This window comes from Mus caroli, unplaced genomic scaffold (genome assembly GCF_978045245.1).
Source record: "Mus caroli unplaced genomic scaffold, Mus_caroli_1 scaffold_9, whole genome shotgun sequence".
Classification (NCBI taxonomy): domain Eukaryota; kingdom Metazoa; phylum Chordata; class Mammalia; order Rodentia; family Muridae; genus Mus; species Mus caroli.
Window position 1 is genome coordinate 100,096,084 of NW_028227264.1, and position 21,146 is coordinate 100,117,229.

Genomic DNA, 21,146 nt, shown 5'->3' on the forward strand with positions numbered 1-21,146 from the left:
TCGGATGGCTTAAAACCGATTTCTCTTGTAATACTTGCTTTTTACATACAACTCATAATGCTTTATTTCAGCAGGTCAACATCATAAACGTTGTCCTTGTCTTGAGCAGACAAGCCATCAGCAGGCTTTCTTAGCCTCTTGGACTTTCTTTGACTAACCCCTGTGGTGGTTAATCTTACCTACTTGATTGAGTTCTAACAGTATAGCATGGTCCTGGGCGTGCCCATAGAGGTTTCTTAAGGGACTAACACTAAGGGATGAATATGGGTGACAGTGTACTGGATTGAAGGAAGGGAGAAAGGAAAAGTTCACAAAGCCCCAGTACTTTCTCCCCAGCTTCCCGGCTCCCATCATTTAGCTCAGGAATGCCCTCCTTGCCATGGTGGGCTGAAACCCTGAGCTAAGATCAACCATTTCTCTGTTCTCCCTCAGGCATTTGCCCTAATGGCAAGAAAGTGGCGAGTACCTCCTTTCTCTGCTTATTAACAATATATAAATTACTTATTCTCATACTTAGAATTCTTAAATTTACCCATTGGCCATTTGTTTTGAAGAGTTATATGATTGTGTGATATTCAGTAGACAATGGAATTAATGGTCTGGAGCCTTAAAACTATACACTTCCAAGGTCAGTCATATGGCCTGCCTGCTATAATGCATCAAAATCAGGACCATGGTTCAAGGTAGCTACAAAACTTTCTGAAGCATTAGTAACCAAAGAAACTCCTGATCATTGAATTAGTTCTCGACTGTCTGTAACTGAAAGGTTCTCTCTCAGTAATCTTGAGCTGATCTTTCCGACTGTTGTGATTAAAGCACACACACACACACACACACACACACACACACACCTACCTTATTCATAGTTTTATGTGGTTTAGTTAGCCACTTTCTGGATAACCCAAACCAAAAGTATAAAAGAGATGAAGGTTACTGCTTTCTGATACTCAAGTCTTTAAGAAAGGATAAATTACAATGATTTTTGAGATCTACTTTATTGAAAGCAGAAGTAGAAAGGCGCCAAATTCTTATAGAACATAAACTCTTTGATGGGAAATATCTACTTCACTGACATAGAGACATTTTTGATGAAATGTATTTTAAAGAATTTGCCTGAGACAAAACTTCAGACTTTTTCTAAAGTCTTTTGCTATGTCCCTGACAGCAGTAAAGGAGCAAGGCAGTATAATCAATTTTAAGCTTAGTTTTCATTTTAACTTATCCCAGAATTATCTGTAGGCTATCTATGCATAGACATTAGTAATGAATTTAATTACTTATTTGCTATTATATCCATCACTAACAAATATTTTAGCATGTACATAAGTCAGGTTGTGTTTACCCATTAGAAGAGCTAACATTTTATGTTTAAATGTATATACTAAGTACTTGAAATGTGTCTGTGATTTTAAGTATACCAACTCTTTAAAAAGCATGAAGAAATAAAATAACTTACCCTAAATTACAGTAAGGGCGATAACCTGGATTTGAACCTGGAAAAATGCTGAAGCAAACATTATATAAAATTCCAAATTTTAGTTTAGTCTCTTCATTTTCTAATATCTGAAAATATAGCATTATCAGGAATTATAATGTATGACCTGCTATTCCCAGGTCATTTCTAATAAACTACATGTCATCTCACTGATTTCTTTCTGTACACACAAAACTTTGGATTTCAACATCACAAGACAATCAGGCTGAAAGTTTTAAAAAGTAACAATTTAATAATGAATATTTAGAAATGTGATACACAGCATAGTAATATAAAAATGCATACAATTTTAACTACTTTTTAACGAACCCTTAATATGGATAAGTGACAAGAGTTTTAACAGTTACCAGATATTTGGGGGGGGGGGGCTCATTTTAAATATCATTTGGCCATGCAATTAAAAAAATAAATATGACAAATATATGGATTTTGAAGTATAAACTGACATACAAATCTATATATTCTTAATAATTTTCATTAAAGCATCTTTGAAGCATTCTATAACATGAAGTTGAAAACTCAGATGTAAAGAAAGACATGATGTTTTATTAGAATTGTGTAATTCACACACAAAATACCTAAGAGTATACACGAAACGTTAAACAAAGTGATATAACTAGTTATCTTATTGTCAACGTCATTGACGTCAGATAATCACACTGGGACTGGGCAAGGATGTACATGCCAGTCTTCCCAGGCACACAGGGAGGGAACTGCGACAGGATCACTGGAGCCTTTGAGTTCAGACCTGTTTGAGAATCATTATAAGGCCTAGCCTGGAAGAGGAGGGTTGGTGAGTGGGGCTTGTCACTAGAAGAATTAGAAAACTTCCTCTTTTAAATGTTGATAGGGAAACTATAGTTTTATATAGTAGCAATTTGGAATTGAACTCCACTTTCCCAGGAGCGGTGGAGGAGAAACAGAAGATTGTCAAAGCTTTGCTAGAACTTATGACAAGGAGATTTGTAAAATGTTGAAAATTAAGCTATATCCTTTTATATCTGCACACAATACTGTGATATGCGGTGTGTGTGTGTGTGTGTGCTTTTAAAATTGAGATATCCAAAGTGCTAAACCATAAGATAGTAAACTGGGCTTAAAATGTTTACATTCTCATGTCTTCAAGATAACAGCTTTGAGGCAGCTGGGGGTGTAGAGATATTTATTGAATCTTCTCATCTGAATAGTTTCAATAAAATTTCACGGACTTAAGAAATATTAATTTGACCATAACCAAGTTTGATAGAATTTACTATTTATATTTTCAATAGAATATATTCCTTAGTGGGATTTAAGCCATCAAAACTTAATTGGGTTGTATTAGTAATTTACAAATTTAACACAGGAGAAAAAAAAAAGGACCTTTTCTGAACTAATTTAGAGCAGTAGCCCTTAACTCTAACTATATAGATCAGAATCACTCAAAGAGATTTTGGGAAAGACTGAAGCATGATTCAATTTCAGAAAAGCTTCCATAGGATTCTAGTATGAAATGAAGTTGGGTATCATTGATTGGTAATAATTAATAATTGCTATTCAAGATGGATTTGTTTTAAATAAATTAAAATTCAAGTATGAGTACTTTCTTTGTGACAGACACTATTACGAGTGCTAATAAAAGATGTTTTTCTATAAAAATTATTGGATATTAATATTTATCCTAATCACTTGACTAGCTATATAAATTTACTAAAATAGTCTTCAAACTTTTAATATGTTTGCTATCATAAAAGATTTCCTTTGACTTTATGTACTGAGCTGTCCTCCACTTAGAATTTCCATTGTAGTGATTATCAGCAAAAACTTTTCCAGAGATATACAGAGAGAATAGTAACTTCATCTTCAAGTTATAGTACATGAGGTAATCTCCACTCCATATATGAAGTCACAAAGATACACTCTAAAAACTGAAACAAGATACTGCTTTGATGGTTACCAAAATCTCCTGGGTCAAGAACTAACACCCACTGGCTTTAGTGCTAGAGTTAAATTATCTTAAAAAGAAAGAAAGAAATCTATGTCAGGTCCTCTGGGAAACTAAAAGGAATGGGTCTTTAATGCAGAACATGTTTCCTGTGACCTATTTATAAAAAATTTCTTAGAAAACATTACGGAAGTATGGTTTCTAAGATATAATTAGAGATTAGTTAACTCAAGGGAACTAACAATTTAAACTAAACGTTTAAAATTTTTATGAAAGATCAGTAGTTAAAATAAATACTTAATAAAATGTATACCATAAGAGGAATCTAGTGTTTAAAAGTAAATGTCACATTGTGTTGCCTTCAGTTAAAGAAAACGGAGTGTAGTGGCTTAGGTATGTAAGAAGGGCTAACTAAGGTCTTAGTTTGGAAACAGAAAACTGATGTTACCTGAAGACCAGAGAGAATAAGATAGAGGCGATTCCTCTCATGATGCTAAAGCTTAAAGCCAGAGCAGAACCCTTTGGGGAGCAAGTGTCAATGAGTAGTCATGGTAGTGCAGCTTATGTCAGAGCACTCTCAGTGTGAAAGAGAGAACAGAGTATTAGTGAGCACCACTAGGAGTGTGTGTTTAGTCTAACACTCTCCCTGCTTTACAGCTTAGAGTGAAGGACAAATGTAGTCCTAACCTTACACTTCATCTATGGGATGCTTGATTTACTTTATCATGGTTTTTCCCCTACCATTCCTTCTAATCCCAATGAAAGAACACAGAAAGGAAACAGTATACATTTGCAATACAATGTCGCTTGGCTTATGAGAAGAAGTACTGAAGAAAAGAGAATGTCTTTCATGAGTACCAGTCCATTTCTGGATCCAAAGAGGTAAAGAAAAATGAAAGAGTGAATAAATGGGAATTCACAAAGCCCAGTACAATCCGGACTTATCTCCAAGGGTTCATCTTTGACACCCCGTATTTTTCAGTCAGATTAGTAGAAAGACTTACCAGTACTCCCCACCCTTTGCTTTGTATATTAAACCCACACCTTTTTCTTTCTATAATAAAAGTTTCAAATTGTGACCTGAAATTTGTGATTTCTCTTTTAGTCACCCAAATTAAAATTTGTGCCCTAGCTTATAAAATATATATCCTGGGACAGGTAGGTCTTCAATGAAACTCTCATTTTGATCCTATAGAGAGGACCTTACACAGTTTCTGAAAACCCAGTATATATCCTTGACATTTTTCGGTCTCCAGAACAAGCAAACACATGATATAGACTGAAGGTCTTGCAAACATTATTACGTGACACAGAATTAGTATTATTCTCCATTTAAAATACGTTCAATCTCTTCTAGCCTTTTCAAAGCAGCAACTCTTTTCTTCTCAATTTCTTTGATGTCTTTTGTTGTTTTATGGGGGGCATCTTGGTCTGCATTTTCTGTTGATTGCTTGTTGGATTTAGAGTTTCTGTTATCGTTTGTTTTTAAGATTTGTGGTGGTCTGGATTCACTGTTGATTTCTTTTACATCCTCAGAAGGGATTTCCCCTCTCTCCTCTGTACCTGGAGTCTTATCAACTGGGGCCAGTGGCTGCTCCACAATACCAGAAGAGGAGATTCTATCCCTGACTATACTCAAATGGCGTTGAATATACTCCTCATGAGGTGCTAATGCCAATGTTTCCACAAGACACCTCTCAGCTTTTAGTAACTCCTTCTCTTCAAAGTACACGACACACAGGTTGTGCTTCCCCTGCACATTGGTTGGATCCATTTCCAGTATCTTTTCAAAACATTTTTTAGCTCCAGGTATATCCTTCTTTTGGTTCATCAGAATGTCTCCTTTTAAAATGAGACCCTTGGTATGGTCAGGATAATATTTAAGCAGCTCTTCTAAAATTGGCAATGCCTTTAACTCCTTAGCAGTCTGCGAATACAGGAGTGCCAGGTTAAACAAAGCACTTCTGAAGTCAGGTTGTAATTTGATAGCTTTCTTCATCCAAGACTCAGCTTCTGAATCCTTTTTGTCATCCATGGCGAGCATCCCCAAATTGAAATAGCCATTAGCATCCTGTGGCTCTTCATTTACATAATTTAGAAGCCGTTTTCTAGCTTCAGGTCTGAGTTTAACTTCACCTAAAAGTAATTTTATTTAAAGGAGATAAATTATCAATGAATGAACCATTCATGTATTTTGTTAGGTTACAAAATACAGCAATAAAGCAATTTATCTTATGTATAAAAAAAAGTAGAAAAGAAAGTAGGAAAGACAAATGTGACTGAAACCTTTGATCAGTACTCCAGATACCAAGGGCATTAGAGAAGAGTAGATGTGTGTATGACAAAGGATTCCCAAAGATGTATATTCAAGAACAGTTATGTTAGTATTTTGAATTTATAAACCAAGTTCTTTAATTTCTCTGGATTAATTTACTGAATTTTCTTATAATTATAGGATATGTGTGTGTGTATGTATGTATGTATTTATGTATACATGTTGGGTAATGAGCAATTTTTATCATTTAGAATGCAAAATACTAGCTTTCAATTCTGAAAAGTTTAAAGAAATACATTCAACACCTAATAAAGAAAATATTTACAACATAAAAATTAATATAAATAATTTTTCCTGTCTTGTAAAGGAAAACATTCCCACATAAAATATGGTTTAAAGACACTATTGTGATTAATGTTAGTTTACTAAATTATAGACAGTACTAGAAATTACAATAATATTTGAAAAACTAAATAAAGCTATGCAAAAGTATTTTCCTTTTAAGTCACAGTAAACTAACATGAGATTGAAAAACAATAGTGCTCTGGGATACTTAATACAGTTATAGTATTTTCTGAACACTTCTACAGTATTTAGACTTCATATTTACTGCACAAGTAGTTTTACTATGTTTAAATGAATAAAATGATATTATATGCTGGTATTAGAGGTGCTGCCTGATGGTTTCTGAAGTTACTTTCACCATCGCATGACTTCATAAAGTCATGCAAGTAACCCTCCCACATATGCCTCTTCACGTCACTTGAAAGGACTTTATGTCAAGTATTTTAAATATTCATACGTTGTGTTATGTACATTATTTTGCAATAAACAGCCTGGCCACAAAATGTTTATTATGGGATTTACAGTATTTTAATTGATTAAATAGAGATATTTTCAGGCAACTTACCCGATTCCTGCATTAGAATAGCAGAATTGAACAGTGCTAGCTTATGTCTGGGGTTCAGTTCCAAAGCTCGATTAAAGTTCTTCAGAGCTTCATTTGGTTCTTTAAGTTCAATATAAACAATTGCCAAGTTGTACCAGAGATCTGCATTATTTCTGTCCAGCTCTAGTGCCTTGAGATATGCTTCCTTGGCTTTGAGAGGCTTATTCATTTTTAAAAGCAACTCTCCCCTGCAGGAAACAAACAGACAAGGACTACTATCTTACTATGCCACACCATAAATACCTCTTTACACAGAAACAGACTCTTTTAAAAAAAATCACTTTCTGAAAGCAGCCTCAAGTCTGAACTCCAGCAAATCTAGCTGCATGTGCTTTCAGATATTATAAAAGGAAAGTGCATGCCTGACTGGACAGTAAGTGTGAGAAGCAATCAGAAGGGCGACAGAGGGAAGATGCTCATAGATGAATCTTTAAAAAAGCCAACTAGACTGCTAGGAGGCATAGCAGCTAATTACAGTGGCAGATCAGTAAATCAGATCATAACACGGGAACACTTGAAAAAACTCGTGTTGTTACTGAGACTTTCTCGTCTTTAAATCTGATATGTCTCACTGTACTAATTAGAAATGTGAAATCTGCACATATATTAACTTATCTCCCTCAAAATATTCTTATATAATGGCTATTCAAAAACAGACAGACAGACAGACAAACAGATAGATAGATGAATGAATGAATGAACTGAATTTACAAATGGTTGGTTAGGAGAGCACTTGTACCACCTACAGGTGGCTTTCAGGAACACACTAGAACCACGCAGCTTAAAAACTTTTATCTAGCTTTCCATATGGTTCCACTTTGAGTTTGAGAACTTAAAAAATTAAGTAAATTTGCTTAAAACTAGTGAAGTTATTTTTACCAAGAAAAATACAGCAACTTCTAGACATGAGACCAAGGTTACTGTTTTAATGCAGAGACTACCAAAGTCTTCATGAAATAATGTACGACCTATTGACTACTGGAGGAGGAAACAAAGACAATATCCGCAGTAGGAATAGATTTTAATCTCAAAAAGCTGAATTCAGAATATACTTTACTCAGAGAAACAATGTTATACATTTTAAGGTTCATGCTCAATATATAAAAGAAAGTTTAAAATGCACTGTCCCTTAAGCATGAAAATGATAATGTTTATATAAGCATTAAAAGATAATGCTTCTAGAACTCTTTCAAACAGAACCTATGTCAGCTACTGTAATGATTCCCATTAGTTTCAACTTGCCAAAGTGTGACTGTCTGTCTACTACAAGGCACACCCTTGATGCACATAGCTGTCAAGAAAGAACACTAAAAGAACACCTTGGTAATTTAGTTGAAACATTCATGCAGCTATAGCTTCAACTTTACAGTGGTAACTCTGAGATGGTACCTGCTAATGTAAGCCTGTTTGAAGTCTGGCCTCATGCTGATGGCCTGTCGGTACAGCTGGTCCGCTTCCTCCAGGCGGGACTCATTTGCCCGAATAAGGTTGGCCAGATTGATATAAACGTTTAGGTGATTAGGGGCAATTCTGGCTGCATATTTTTTACCAGGGATAATCTGTTTTAAGAGAAAAAACATGTTTGTGTATTTGACAGTACAGTAGCAAAACAAACAAACAAAAAAACAAAAACAAAAAAACCCAAAGTTTTCCGAGTGACTTATTTCAAGTGACATGGAACCTAAGATTTTGCTGAAAGTTTTGTTAATATAACAAATTAAATCATAAAAATGTAAAAAGCAAGCAGGGTATGAATGGTGGCATATGTCTTTAATGTGTGCATGATAGAAGCAAATGAAATTCTGTGAGTTAAAGGCCAGCTTATTTACATAGAGAGCATATCAAATCATATGCATGCACACACACAAAAGCAAGTACTACAAGTATCTGAAAATATTAATACAAATTTTGACACTGAAAGACATACAGTGATATCACTCATGCCAACTATGAATTATTTCTGGCTTTTTGTTTACACTTATCTTTGTATTAAGTCAGATAAACCAGACGTTTTAGAGGTCAGTGGTTCGTACAACACAAGATAACAATCCATTTCAATCCGACCATACACTTTGTTAACTCTAGTGCGGTCAACAAAATTATTCATTTCTTGGCTGCAATAATAGTAGGGCAGCTTGTTTTATCTTACAGTCATATTAAAACCTTACTTGTTTAGTAAAGTTGTAAAATAAATGTTCTACCCAATAATTCAAGTTAATTGTTATACATAACACATACATAGATCTGTGGTACCGTATATCCAATGACCTTTTCCTTGCACCACCACAACAGCCAATTAATACAACAAAGCAGCAGAGGGGCAGCCACTGGGTTATAACTTCCTTTCACTGCTCTGATAGTAAATTTGAGCTGATTATTTAAAGTACAAGAATTAAAGTCTCTTCATTTAGCCATTTTTTGTAATTTATAATCAGCATCAGGTATTTATGTTCTATGAGTCAGTGTTTATACATTAACTATAACAAACCTTTTTAAAAAATCATTTGAGCAAGCAATTATGTCTAATCAGGAACAAAAGACTGGGTAGGACAGACTTGTTTATATCAACGAGTTAGGTAAGTCTTTACATAGGACAGTGAAGGAGACAACTTACCTGAGGCATCAGTGATTTAGCCAGCATATAAGACGCTTCAGCTTCTTTAGTTCTGTTTAAGTTTTTGTAAGTTCTTCCTACATTCATGTGGGCACCGATGTCATCTAAAACAAAACAGAACACTTAATGGTAAATACACCAGCACTACTCAGTGCAACTGTTGGAAGGCAGGTTTTCAGAGACAAGCAAGAGTGTGAGAGGATGGCTGGCCCTGCTTTCTGGGAAGTTCTTCTAAAACAACTTGTCATAACGTACAACCGACAGGGCTGATGACACAACAAAAACACTCAGAGCAGTATAAGGACAGAGTGCACGCAACATGGGAAACTTCCTGAGTGCATCTTTAAGGGTTTAGGGCAAGAGAGAGAGAGAGAGGCGACAGAGTAGTTCACGTTTTACTACATTAGCCCATGAATAGCTCATCTACTTCTTTCATCTCACAGTTTGGAAATCACTAAAAATATAGCTCAAATTTACAAGTAAAAATGACTATGGTTAATTCCTATAATTAGGACATGGGTTTAAATAACAAATATGTATCTTAGTAGAATGATAAGAAATGGAAACACTTGTATATTTAAAGAAAATTTTGTGATGTTGGAGACATGGTTCAGCAATTATGAGTAGTGACTGCTCTTCCAGAGATCCTGATTTCAATTCCCAGCAACCACATGGTGGCTCACAACCATCTGTAATGGCATTTGATGCCCTCTTCTGGTGTCTGAAGACAATTACAGAGTACTCATATATACATACAATAAATCTAAAAAAAAGAGAGAGAGAAAATGTGAATGTGATCAGAGTTGAGTGACAGGTTGATAGGCTGACATAAGAAGTTGTGGTCATTCTCTTTTAAATAATACATCCTTATATAACTTATTTATAGAATTTAAAACCCAACAGTCCATGAACAGATAAATGGCTGGACAAAGTGAAGAAGTGCTAGTCAGCCACACAAAAGGATTGTTTCTTAGAATTCATGAACAACATTGATGAGCAACAAACAATTATATACAAGATATCCAAAAAAAATAAAATAAAATAAAATAAAGACTCCACAGAGGATGAGTACATACACAATTTAGATGAGTAAAGAAATACATGGTAACTGAAAGCAGTTCTACTTTATTTGGTGGAAAGGATTGGAAAGAGCTAGAAAGATCTGGGAAACTTGGATATTTTCCCTGTGTGGTGGTAATGGACTTACAGGCACAAACACATGAACACTTAGATTTCTAAATGGTCTCCACTTCCACTTCCTGTGCTTTGCATAGCCAGTGCTCCTCAGAATTGCCTTCAGGGATCCCCACAAGGGATCTGCTCTCACTTTATTCTCTGCCAAATGATAATTTTTCAAGAGCCATTTTCAAGCCATTACTTCTAATCTCTATGCTTTTTATTTTTATATTTTAACTATAATTTCAAGTACTTAAAAAGACATGACTACACACATATATACATTTTTTGGTTGTGTATTTATAAGTAACTTTTTTTTTTTTTTTGGTTTGTTTTTTTTTTTTTTTTTTGGTTTTTCGAGACAGGGTTTCTCTGTGTAGCCCTGGCTGTCCTGGAACTCACTTTGTAGACCAGGCTGGCCTCGAACTCAGAAATCCGCCTGCCTCTGCCTCCCAAGTGCTGGGATTAAAGGCGTGCGCCACCACGCCCGGCCCTATAAGTAACTTTTATGTGTCTTCTATGCCATACAGCAAATGTATGTAGAATATTTTGACTTGGTTATTCAAGGAAACTAAGAACCCTAAAAAAATGTATCTCTCTATAATTTAGTGATATAAAAAGCAAACAGACAAAGAATTTCTGATATCTCTCTACTTGTCTAAGAATATTCTTTTCAAACAGGAAAAACAATTAGGGTCAGACATCTGGCACTGACAAAGAAAATCTCAAATGGTTGTTACCCAGGAAACTTCATCAGCAGAGTCTGGCACATTATTCACAGCTCCCCTCTCCCATAGCACCCAAGACCACCCCATCCTGTTGCCAAACCTATACAAGGTTAATCACTGCTGAAACTCATACGGTATTATGACCACCATCCTTATGAGGTAACACAACTTGTTTTTTTTCTGTTATTCATTTGTTGTCAGTTTATACAGTCAACTAAAATTATCAAATGTCAAAAAGATCAGAGTAAATTTAAACTACATTTCCAATAGGAAACTCAAGGCATAATGGTAAAACTGTTCTACTCACTGCTGGTTTTTAGCAGTTAAAGCAGTGCTTGACACATGGCTAATGTACAGGTGATGAACAAATCTGCTATTATTCTCCTTTACCCTTTCTCTCTGGTGTGATCTGGTTCTGGACTGTCAGCCAAAGGTCATGTACACAGGTTCTTTGCTCTTGTGACGTGGTGGAATCTTTAAGAGATGACTAGTGGTAGGAAGTAAGGTCATTGTAGGTATGCCATAATGAGAATGTTTGAACTCAGGCATTTTCCTGCTCCGTTGCTTGCTGCCTGCCATGATGTGAGAAACCTGCTGCTATAATGCTGTCATATGAGTGCTACCTACCAAAGGGTCAAAGTGATGGATCAGGTCACCTAAAAATTTTCCTTGTCTAGTTTAAGTTGATTATCTCAATATTTAATACAATAATGGCAAGCATAGATATTCACTGTACCCCACAGTTGGAGATTATCTCCTTGTTCTCTGGCAGCATTGAAAATAATATATTTGCACTCATAATTTAAAGTTACTTACTATGTTATCATGGCTAGACACTGTTTTATGAACATTTAATCTATACAAAAAGACATTTGATTACTTTTCAAAATGTATGGAACATTTGTGATGGGATTCATTTCAATTTAAGGTCTGTTTAATACCAGTTATAAGCATTATGTAAGTTAGGTTATCCCAATTTCTAAAAAAAAAAAAAAAAAAAAAAAAAAAAAAGAATGTTTAACATACAAAAGCCTTAATCTGCTAAGCTAACCTCTAATTTTTAATCTTTCTGCCTGTCTACTGAGTGCTGACATTACAGGCCCACGGTACCATGAGTGTTTCAGAGTCTAACCTTAACCACAAACAACTGCCTCTTTTAGCTTACTCTGGTCATGCTGTTACTTCCTGCAATATCTAGTAACACCACATTACAAAACACCATAAATGTTATTATACTCAAGGTTTTCAAGTTCATGTGCTTTACGCAAAAGAAACAATGAGGGTGCTGAGTACCTATCTTCCTAGCCAAGGGTTTCCTAGAACTTACTCTTGGACATGTTCATAGTGAAGTCACAGATACAGGCTAGGTAGCAGGTATGCTCCAAGTAGAAATCAGTGAAAACTGGGGGTGTGCTACTTAGGTAAGTGCTTACATCTGCAACAGTCACCATTCACACGAGAAAACTGATCACTCATAAATACGTGTCACACATGCACTTGATTTAGTCTTTACAAAAATGCTGAGACAGAAATCACCATTCTAACATAGAAGTGAGATAAGAGTGAGCAGGCTTAAATCCTAAGGTTTGATATGAAAATGATAATTTAAGTTGGCATGACAACTCATTTGTAAAGGTGCCAAGCCTGGCAACCTCAATTTGTTTCCCTGGAAGGAGAGAACTAATTCTAAGTGGCCTGTGACTGTCACACACACACACACACACACACACACACACACACACACCCACAATGCAACAAAATTTTTAAAATGACACAAATTCTAGAATGAAAATCTAAGACTAAAAATAAATTAGAATTAGTACATTTAGTGAACTTTTCTGTATACAGGAACAGTCAGGTGATGCGAGCGTAAACATGAATCGGATGTTTATGATGCCAAGAGGAAGCCCCACATTTTAAATCAATTAGGATTTCAAAGGACCTGAATTATAAGTACATGTGTATCTCGCAGGAAACATATGAAAAGAAAATGTAAGGGGTCAACAAACAAGTGCTTTTACTCGGAGGGGAAGCTGCTTGGGAGAGAGGCCATGAGGCTGGTTACAAAAGACTAGTGCACACAACCAAGGATGGTAAGGTAGAAGACAGATGGGAGGAGAAAAATACAGTCTAGGCTCAAGAAGATACATAAATCAAAGAGGAGATATAGGACACATAGTTCATATTCCACGCAACATCAGACTACATGAAAACTTAAGGAAAGTAGACTAGCAACAGTTATATTTCTATTACTGTCTTTTCACCTTGTTCTAATCGAATTTGGTTTTGGCTTAATGACACAGTAACTGTCCTTTTTAGGTGGTGACTATGACCATGTCTTACCCTGTGCAAATTGGGCCTGGAGGAAGAGTAGGTGTTACCCTTAACCTCTGTCATTTCAGACAATTTTCAGTGCTTTAAAAAAAAAAATCACTCTGGATATGGCAGTCTCTTGATGGTCCATCCTTTCGTCACAGCTCCAAACTTTGTCTCTGTAACTCCTTCCATGGGTGTTCTGTTCCCAATTCTAAGGAGGGACATAGTGTCCACACTTCAGTCTTCATTCTTTTTGAGTTTCATGTGTTTAGCAAACTGTATCTTATATCTTGGGTATCCTAAGTTTCTGGGTTAATATCCACTTATCAGTGTGAGTTCCTTTGTGATTGTGTTACCTCACTCAGGATGATGCCCTCCAGGTCCATCCATTTGCCTAGGAATTTCATAAATTCATTCTTTTTAATAGCTGAGTAGTACTCCATTGTGTAAATGTACCACATTTTCTGTATCCATTCCTCTGTTGAGGGGCATCTGGGTTCTTACTGCCATATCCAGGGATCCACCCCATATTCAGCTTCCAAACGCTGACACCATTGCATACACCAGCAAGATTTTGCTGAAAGGACCCAGATATAGCTGTCTCTTGTGAGACTATGCCGGGGCCTAGCAAACACAGAAGTGGATGCTCACAGTCAGTTAGTGGATGGATCACAGGGCCCCCAATGGAGGAACTAGAGAAAGTACCCAAGGAGCTAAAGGTAAAGCTAAACCCTACAGGTGGAACAACATTATAAACTACTCCAGTACCCTGGAGCTCTTGACTCTAGCTGCATATGTATCAAAAGATGGCCTAGTCGGCCATCACTGGAAAGAGAGGCCCATTGGACACGCAAACTTTATATGCTCCAGTACAGGGCCAAAAAAAAAAGGGAATGGGTGGGTAGGGAAGTGGGGGGAGGGTACGGGGGAATTTTGGGATAGCATTGGAAATGTAATTGAGGAAAATATGTAATAAAAAATATAAAAAAAAAAATAAGAAGAGAAAAAAAATCCCTCAACACTGCTGATTATTAAACTGTTTATCTACTTCTGTTTTCACAGTTCCTGGATTTCTTGGGCTCTAACATTACTACTTTCAAAATTCTTTAATTTCAGCAATGTACATGAATGTAACTACTGTTTTTGTTAGACAGGGTCTCTCTACATAGCCCTAGCCATCCTAGAAGCATGTAGATAGATCAAGCTCAGAGATCTAGCTGGCTCTGGCTTCCAAGTGCGGCATAGAGAGTGTGCCACCACATTGAGCATATACATGTTATTCTCTAACACTGTGGCCTTGATGTTCTTTCAGTAAATTTCACCTCAGTTTACACTACCTTAACCCTCAGTTCAAAGGTCACAATTTTACAAAAATGGGAAAAAATAGGGCAGTGCCCACCACTGCACCATCTGTGGGATAGTCAAAATATGGGGAGCTTTCCCCTTGTCTCTGAATAGAATGATGCCATCTGGGGGCACTACTGGTAGTTGCATACAACCTTTGGTGAGATCATTCTGCATACTAGAAATGGCAAGAGCACTCTACTGAAAAATACCACTGCTCTAATTACATGCTACGCAGATGCCATCATTCTGTTAGACATATCTGCTGGCCTTATCTCTTTTTCTCCCATCCCTTTTGGATTATAAACTGTTACTGTAATTGAAGGCCCTTAGCCTTTTCTTCTGAAAAATATTCTAATCCTTAGTAACAGAGTATTGCGTGTCTACAAGATCATTACCTTAGCTGGGAAGTAAGAAGAGAAAACCATTTAACTGTATCAATTGATTTAATTTTCAGTTATCCAGAGTGATAATGATGGTTGGCAACTATATATTTTTCTAGCTGCCTACCTTTGCTGCATGTGGATACATCGTCTGAGAGCTTACTAGGAATATACAATTTCAGGTGGTATCTAAATCTGCACCACAATGGCCAGGAGAACAAGACCTCTAGGTTTCTATGCACATGGAGGTTTAGAAGTACTGTCTTACATGACCATTTTGCCTTCTCTCTTGTTCTCACATCTCAAACGAGTCCTTTCCTTTCCTTTCTACTGGTGATTTTACTTTTCACTGAGGAAACAGAAGCAAACAGAAGGCAACTTCAGGTTACTCCACATTGTTCACTCGCGTCTTATCCACTGTCCACACACTATGCCTTGTTTGTTACTACAATTGATTCTAGGTCCTAAAGTAAAGCGGCCTGTACAGCAGATGCTGCCTCCCCCACGGCCAAGTTATTCCTCTCCTCAACTATACTGGATACACTGGGAGACACTTGCTTCTCCCGCCTTAAATCAATCTGTCATCATTCTGTCATCCTTTCGCCTAGCACCAGAGCTTTCCGTTTGCAACACCCTGTACACTCTTTTCTAAGGTGTCTTCAATAACTCTCCCTTACTCCCTTGAACTCAGCTTAATAAAATCTGCCCCTCTCACTCCATCTAATGTCTATACTGCCATCTACCAATTACAACGAGCAGTGCTTACCTGGCTGAACATGGGTAGCCTGCAAGAAGTATTTCAAAGCTTTCTCAAAGTTCTTCTCATTCTCCAGAGCATGACCCACATTATTCCATAATTTGGCATTGTTTTTATTCACCTTAAACACAAATGAAAACAGAATGAGCTAAAATCAGAAAAATCAACAACAAAAATCCAAACCACTCCAGTTCACAGACAATTGTTTGGTAAACTATTGGGAATGGACTGGCTTATAGAAATATTCCTAGAAATGAAACAAAAGCCTATGTATGTAGTCTGCCTTTCCTCTAACACGGTAGTTCTCAACCTTCCTAATGGTGTAATTCTTTATTACTTCATAACTATAATTTTTCAAGTTAAGAATCAAAACATAAATATTTGTGTTTTCTTATGGTTTTAGGTAACCCCTGTAAAAAGGTCACTCGACTGATCCCTAAAGGGTCCATGTCTCACAGGCTGAGAACTACTGCCTTAACATATTATAAAACCACTTGCAGTTTGACTTCATCAGAAATGTTCCCAAAGTCTTTTCTGATTAGAGCACAATCCTATTTGAAAACTACTGCTTTAGTGTTTGTATTTTGTTGAGGGGGGATGTACTTGGATATGAGGATATACTTAAGAGACTGTATTGATGGCTAATTTTCAGGTGAGATATATTTAAAGCTATTTTTATAGTTTATTATGGAAACAGAAGTGCTGAGACCGAAGTTGTGAAATTCATCTGTGTGTTTAGAATTCACAGATGGGTGGAGAGCATGATATACATCCGAAAGAGGAGCTGCAGTGTTTGGAACTGAAGGTTTTATTCAGTGTTATGAGAATGCAGGCAAGCAAAATCCCTAATAATTACAGGGCACCATTAGCACTGAAAATTATGGATTAGCAGTGTGGTGGTGCTTCACCTATCTACCCAGTTAGGAGGGATGGAAAGCGGCGTGGTCACGAAGTCATCCAACCTTAGGTAGGCGCTACAGAAAGAGATCTCATACACTGCTATGGTGAGGCAGATACTTCTAAAGAAGTAGTCAAAAAGGAGGGGCTGGCGAGACGCCTTAGCAGTCTAAAGCATGCCATGCTCTCACAGAGAACTTCAGTTTGGTTCCTATCATACATATCAGGCAGCTATTATGTGCCTGAAACTTTAGCTTAAGAGCAATCCAACATCTCTGGCCTCAGTAGGCAACCGAATTCACACATACATACTCACATAAAATTTTAAAAAAGAAATAGTCAAAAGGAAATATGAGTTTAGAGACTTGTAAAGAATAAGATAGGAAGCATTTATGGAAATATTCTATTGATGACCTTAAAAACGTGTGTGTATTTTTAAAATTTTAAATAAAATTCTGCTTACCAGCTCCATTCCCAATAATGCTGAACCAGTGATATTCCTTTACACAGTAGAGTGACACTTTTGTGTACCTCATCTCACTGAATTAATGATGCACTAATTATAGAACTCATTATTTTATATACCACTAACAACCAAGCTACTAGTTAACTGTATGATGTTACATTCTGTGTGACTTATCTTGATAGTAAGCCATCGAAAGGCAAAAACCAAAAAAATAGGTGTACCCTAAGAACTAAGAATTTAAATATTTCACCATGTGAACTTCAAGTAAATTTAGTTTAGCATTCATAGAAATTACACACACACACACATACACACACATACATATGAGTGCATATATATATATATATATATATATCCTTTGGACATATAATTAAGTAGTAACTTAGGGAGTTTGGTTGTGGAAGATACTATACAAAAATAATGTATTACTTCTCAGCTAAAATAGAATTAAATGTCTGCCTAAAAGTGTGGGAAATAGTTTTACAAATACACAACCTCCTGTCCTCTGAATAAAAATACTTTACCTTTAAGGCTGACATAAACAATGTATATTCTGACTCCCAGTCCCAATTTCTATGAAGTGTTTTCAAGGCATGGGTTAGTATCACCATGGACAGACACACCCACGAGAGCTTTTTCAGCACACTGTTGAAAAGATAAAAACAGAGAAAAATACTTTAAAGAACATCCCCAAATTAAATATTATGAAGATGGCCCACCAACTGAGACTTCACTTATATTTTATTCTTTAGGATTTGTTACAAAATTCCCACAGGCCGGCAAAGTCTGGGGCTGCTCAAGCCCCTCATGTAGGGTGATAAACATTTGTAGGCAGCCTACACAACTCTCCCATATATTTTAAGCAATACCCAACAATCATGTATGGGTTAACATTTTACTGTTAATGTAAACACTAACATATGTATATTAACAATGTAAATAGGGACATAAAAAGTCTATGTACTTTCGGTAAAATATAATTTTTCAAAATAATTTAATCTGTAAACCTGTATCATGAACAAAGAGAGAAAGTTAACTCCATATTCTAATGTGTTAATCACTATTTCTAAAACTGTATTTACAAATCCGTGATTTAAAAACTGATAAAGTCTGAATTGCCAATTTCAGCATCTTTTGGGTCATTGTTACAACGTAATAGTTGAATTTAGGAAGGGTCAACCTTACTTCTGACACTTTAGAAAGGGTTTTGCTTACAAATTATACTATAGGCTCTCCTGTTCTTTGAACTGTTTTATTTCTACTTTTTAAGAACTGTCTGTTAAAATATAGAGAAAAACCTGTAAAATAGATGCAAATCAAAAAACTTTAGGCTAACTGCTGCTATGAGATTCAGGTAGCTTGTACAAGCTTCGATGTAAATATCTGCAAAGGAGAGCAGGTGTGTCAAAATTAAATGAAAAAACAAATGTAAATGTGTACCATAAGCCATCCTTGGCACATAGCTAGGCCCTAGAAATTGGTGGTGATCAAAGCTGTGTTCATGGGTAGAAATTCTAAGAAGGTTTTGGTAGATGTGGATAAAAATTGTGAAACTAAGTAAGATAATCTAGTATATGCATATTAAAGAGGCTAGATGCAAAATGCAGAAAAAATTTGGAAATATTCAGAATGGATATAACAAGAAGATTCTGAAATAGGAATTACATGAGAGAACTAGGTGGGGGGATGTTTATAGAACCCATGTAAATAATTTTTAAATAAAAGTATTGGTCAGTTTGTAAGAGATGTAGAGAAAAGTCAGATATAAATCAAAATGCAGTATTATATTAGTATCATTTGATTATTAGAAATTTGCTTGATATGACAATTTTATTGATACAGTAAATGTACATAATCTCTGCAATTATGAGTTTCTAAGCATAATTTTTTTTAATTGGTAATGCAACCAAAAAAAAAAAAAAACCATACGCATGCTAAACATATTTAAACATATTTCATACACACTAAGCACTCAAGATGGCTCATTCCAATGGGGTGAGTGTAACTTAGTCACTGCTTATGAATGTGAAATTGCTCATCTGGGCTTTAGCCTCAGTAAAAGCAGCACTGTTTTCACATGGGTCTGAGTCAGCTTGCTGTGCTGGGCTGTAACAAAGCATGCAGAGAGAACACAGAATGAGGAGGTGGGGCAGAGCTTTTCTAACTTAAATTATAGCTATAATGGAAAGAATGAAAGTATGGCTTACAGAACTGGGCTACATGCAGACTAAAATACTAAAACTTGACATTTCAAAACAAACTAGCATTAATTCACCTTTTGTTTGAAATTTTTTGCCATCCATGGGCTACTAAAATACAGAACCCCATGCTAGGAACATATAGTACTCGCTCAGCAACAACAAATCCAACAGGAAAGAACAGGTTTGATGCGGGAATAAATGGTAACGCCATTAAACAAAGCGCCTGGAATGAAAAAGAAGATAGCACGTTCAATTAAACAACACAGATGACAAGCAACACAGGCTTTTATAACTTACTTGGAGTAAATGAGCTGTAGACTATTTTAGAAATACTGTCATGAAGAGTGAACACAAAGACCACACAGGGGTGGTAATAAACAGCAAGATGTACATCAGCAAGATAAGGAGGGAGTTTTTGCTAATTCTAGAATTTACTTTATAAGACTGCCAATAAAATGCGAGTCACTAGTTGAAATTAAATTCTGTACTTTCTACAGCACTGAAGGTATGAAAACCTAATTAGAATTACTGGCTTTGTGAGCAATACGACTTTTAGCAAAGGTTGACTACTGAGGTTCACTTGAATTAAACATCACTGGAAATAGCACATTCAACTTATTAGTAAGCAAAAATATCCAATGAAAAAATGGGCAGAAGACATACCAATAACCAATAGCTATATGAAAATATCCCTCATCATCAGAGAAGTACAAATGTAAACGTCGATGGACTCAACCTGAGAATGGCTACTGTCAGGAAGATAACTGAAAGCAAGTGTTAAGAAGTATGTGGAGAACATGTTAACCAATGCATACCTAACAGTAGGAATGAATCAGTAATGCGAGCAATGGTATGGAAATGCCTTACAATATTAAAAACAGAATCATCACAATCCAGTAATCCCACTAATAGGCACACAGCAGAAGAGAGGAAACCCACACACTGTAATGTATCTGCACCTCCATTATTGTACCATGGCTCAGAATAGCCAACACATGGAACCAATGTAGTGATGGGCAGAGCAGAAAAAGAAAATAGGACATATATGCACAAGAAATCCCAGTTAGTCTTAAAAGGAGAAAGAAACGCAAACGGAAGGCATTATGTCACATGCCATATATCTGATACTCTCACTTGCATACGGATGCTTAAAAAATAGTGTTATTAGAAATTGAGAACAGAATGGTGTTTACCAGAATGAGTAAAGAATTTGGGAGGATGTTGGTCAAGGAACATACACTTTTGTTACATAGGAAGAATGAAATGAAGAGGAGGAGAAGGAGGAGAAGGCAGAGGAACAGCAGGAGGTGTGAGGAAGAGAAAACTAAGCATGCATATAGATAACATGGGAAGATGTAAGTTTGAGAGGTCAGGACTTGTAACTCTGGACATTTGCTTGTTTCCCTTCGTTTTCTTTTTCCAGGATTTTCCAGGATAGGATCTCTGGTAGCCCAGGCTGGCCTTGGAATTGCTGTTGCCAAGGATGACTTCTAACTTCCGGTCTTCCTGCCTGCACCCAGGACCTCACCAGGTCCCTTGGCTTTGGTTTACAGGATTTAGCTAAATATGCAATTTAATGCTTCACTTTTGGAAATCTGAAACTATCTAAAGGGCACAGAGA

General features: G+C 36.2%; 1 protein-coding gene across 1 annotated transcript in view; it reads right to left on the reverse strand.

The window, feature by feature from the left end:
* Positions 1–1,659: 1,659 nt before the first annotated feature.
* The window catches only part of Tmtc3 (transmembrane O-mannosyltransferase targeting cadherins 3), a 43,084-nt gene continuing 23,597 nt past the window's right edge, over positions 1,660–21,146 (reverse strand). Inside the window, exons 8-14 of the mRNA XM_021174046.3 lie at positions 19,600–19,748; positions 17,849–17,969; positions 15,971–16,082; positions 9,258–9,361; positions 8,033–8,202; positions 6,605–6,831; positions 1,660–5,555 (exon numbers count right to left, since the gene is read on the reverse strand). Of these exons, the coding sequence (XP_021029705.1) occupies positions 4,741–5,555; positions 6,605–6,831; positions 8,033–8,202; positions 9,258–9,361; positions 15,971–16,082; positions 17,849–17,969; positions 19,600–19,748 (1,698 nt within the window). The 3' untranslated portion in view covers positions 1,660–4,740. The remainder of the gene's footprint in view (positions 5,556–6,604; positions 6,832–8,032; positions 8,203–9,257; positions 9,362–15,970; positions 16,083–17,848; positions 17,970–19,599; positions 19,749–21,146) is intronic.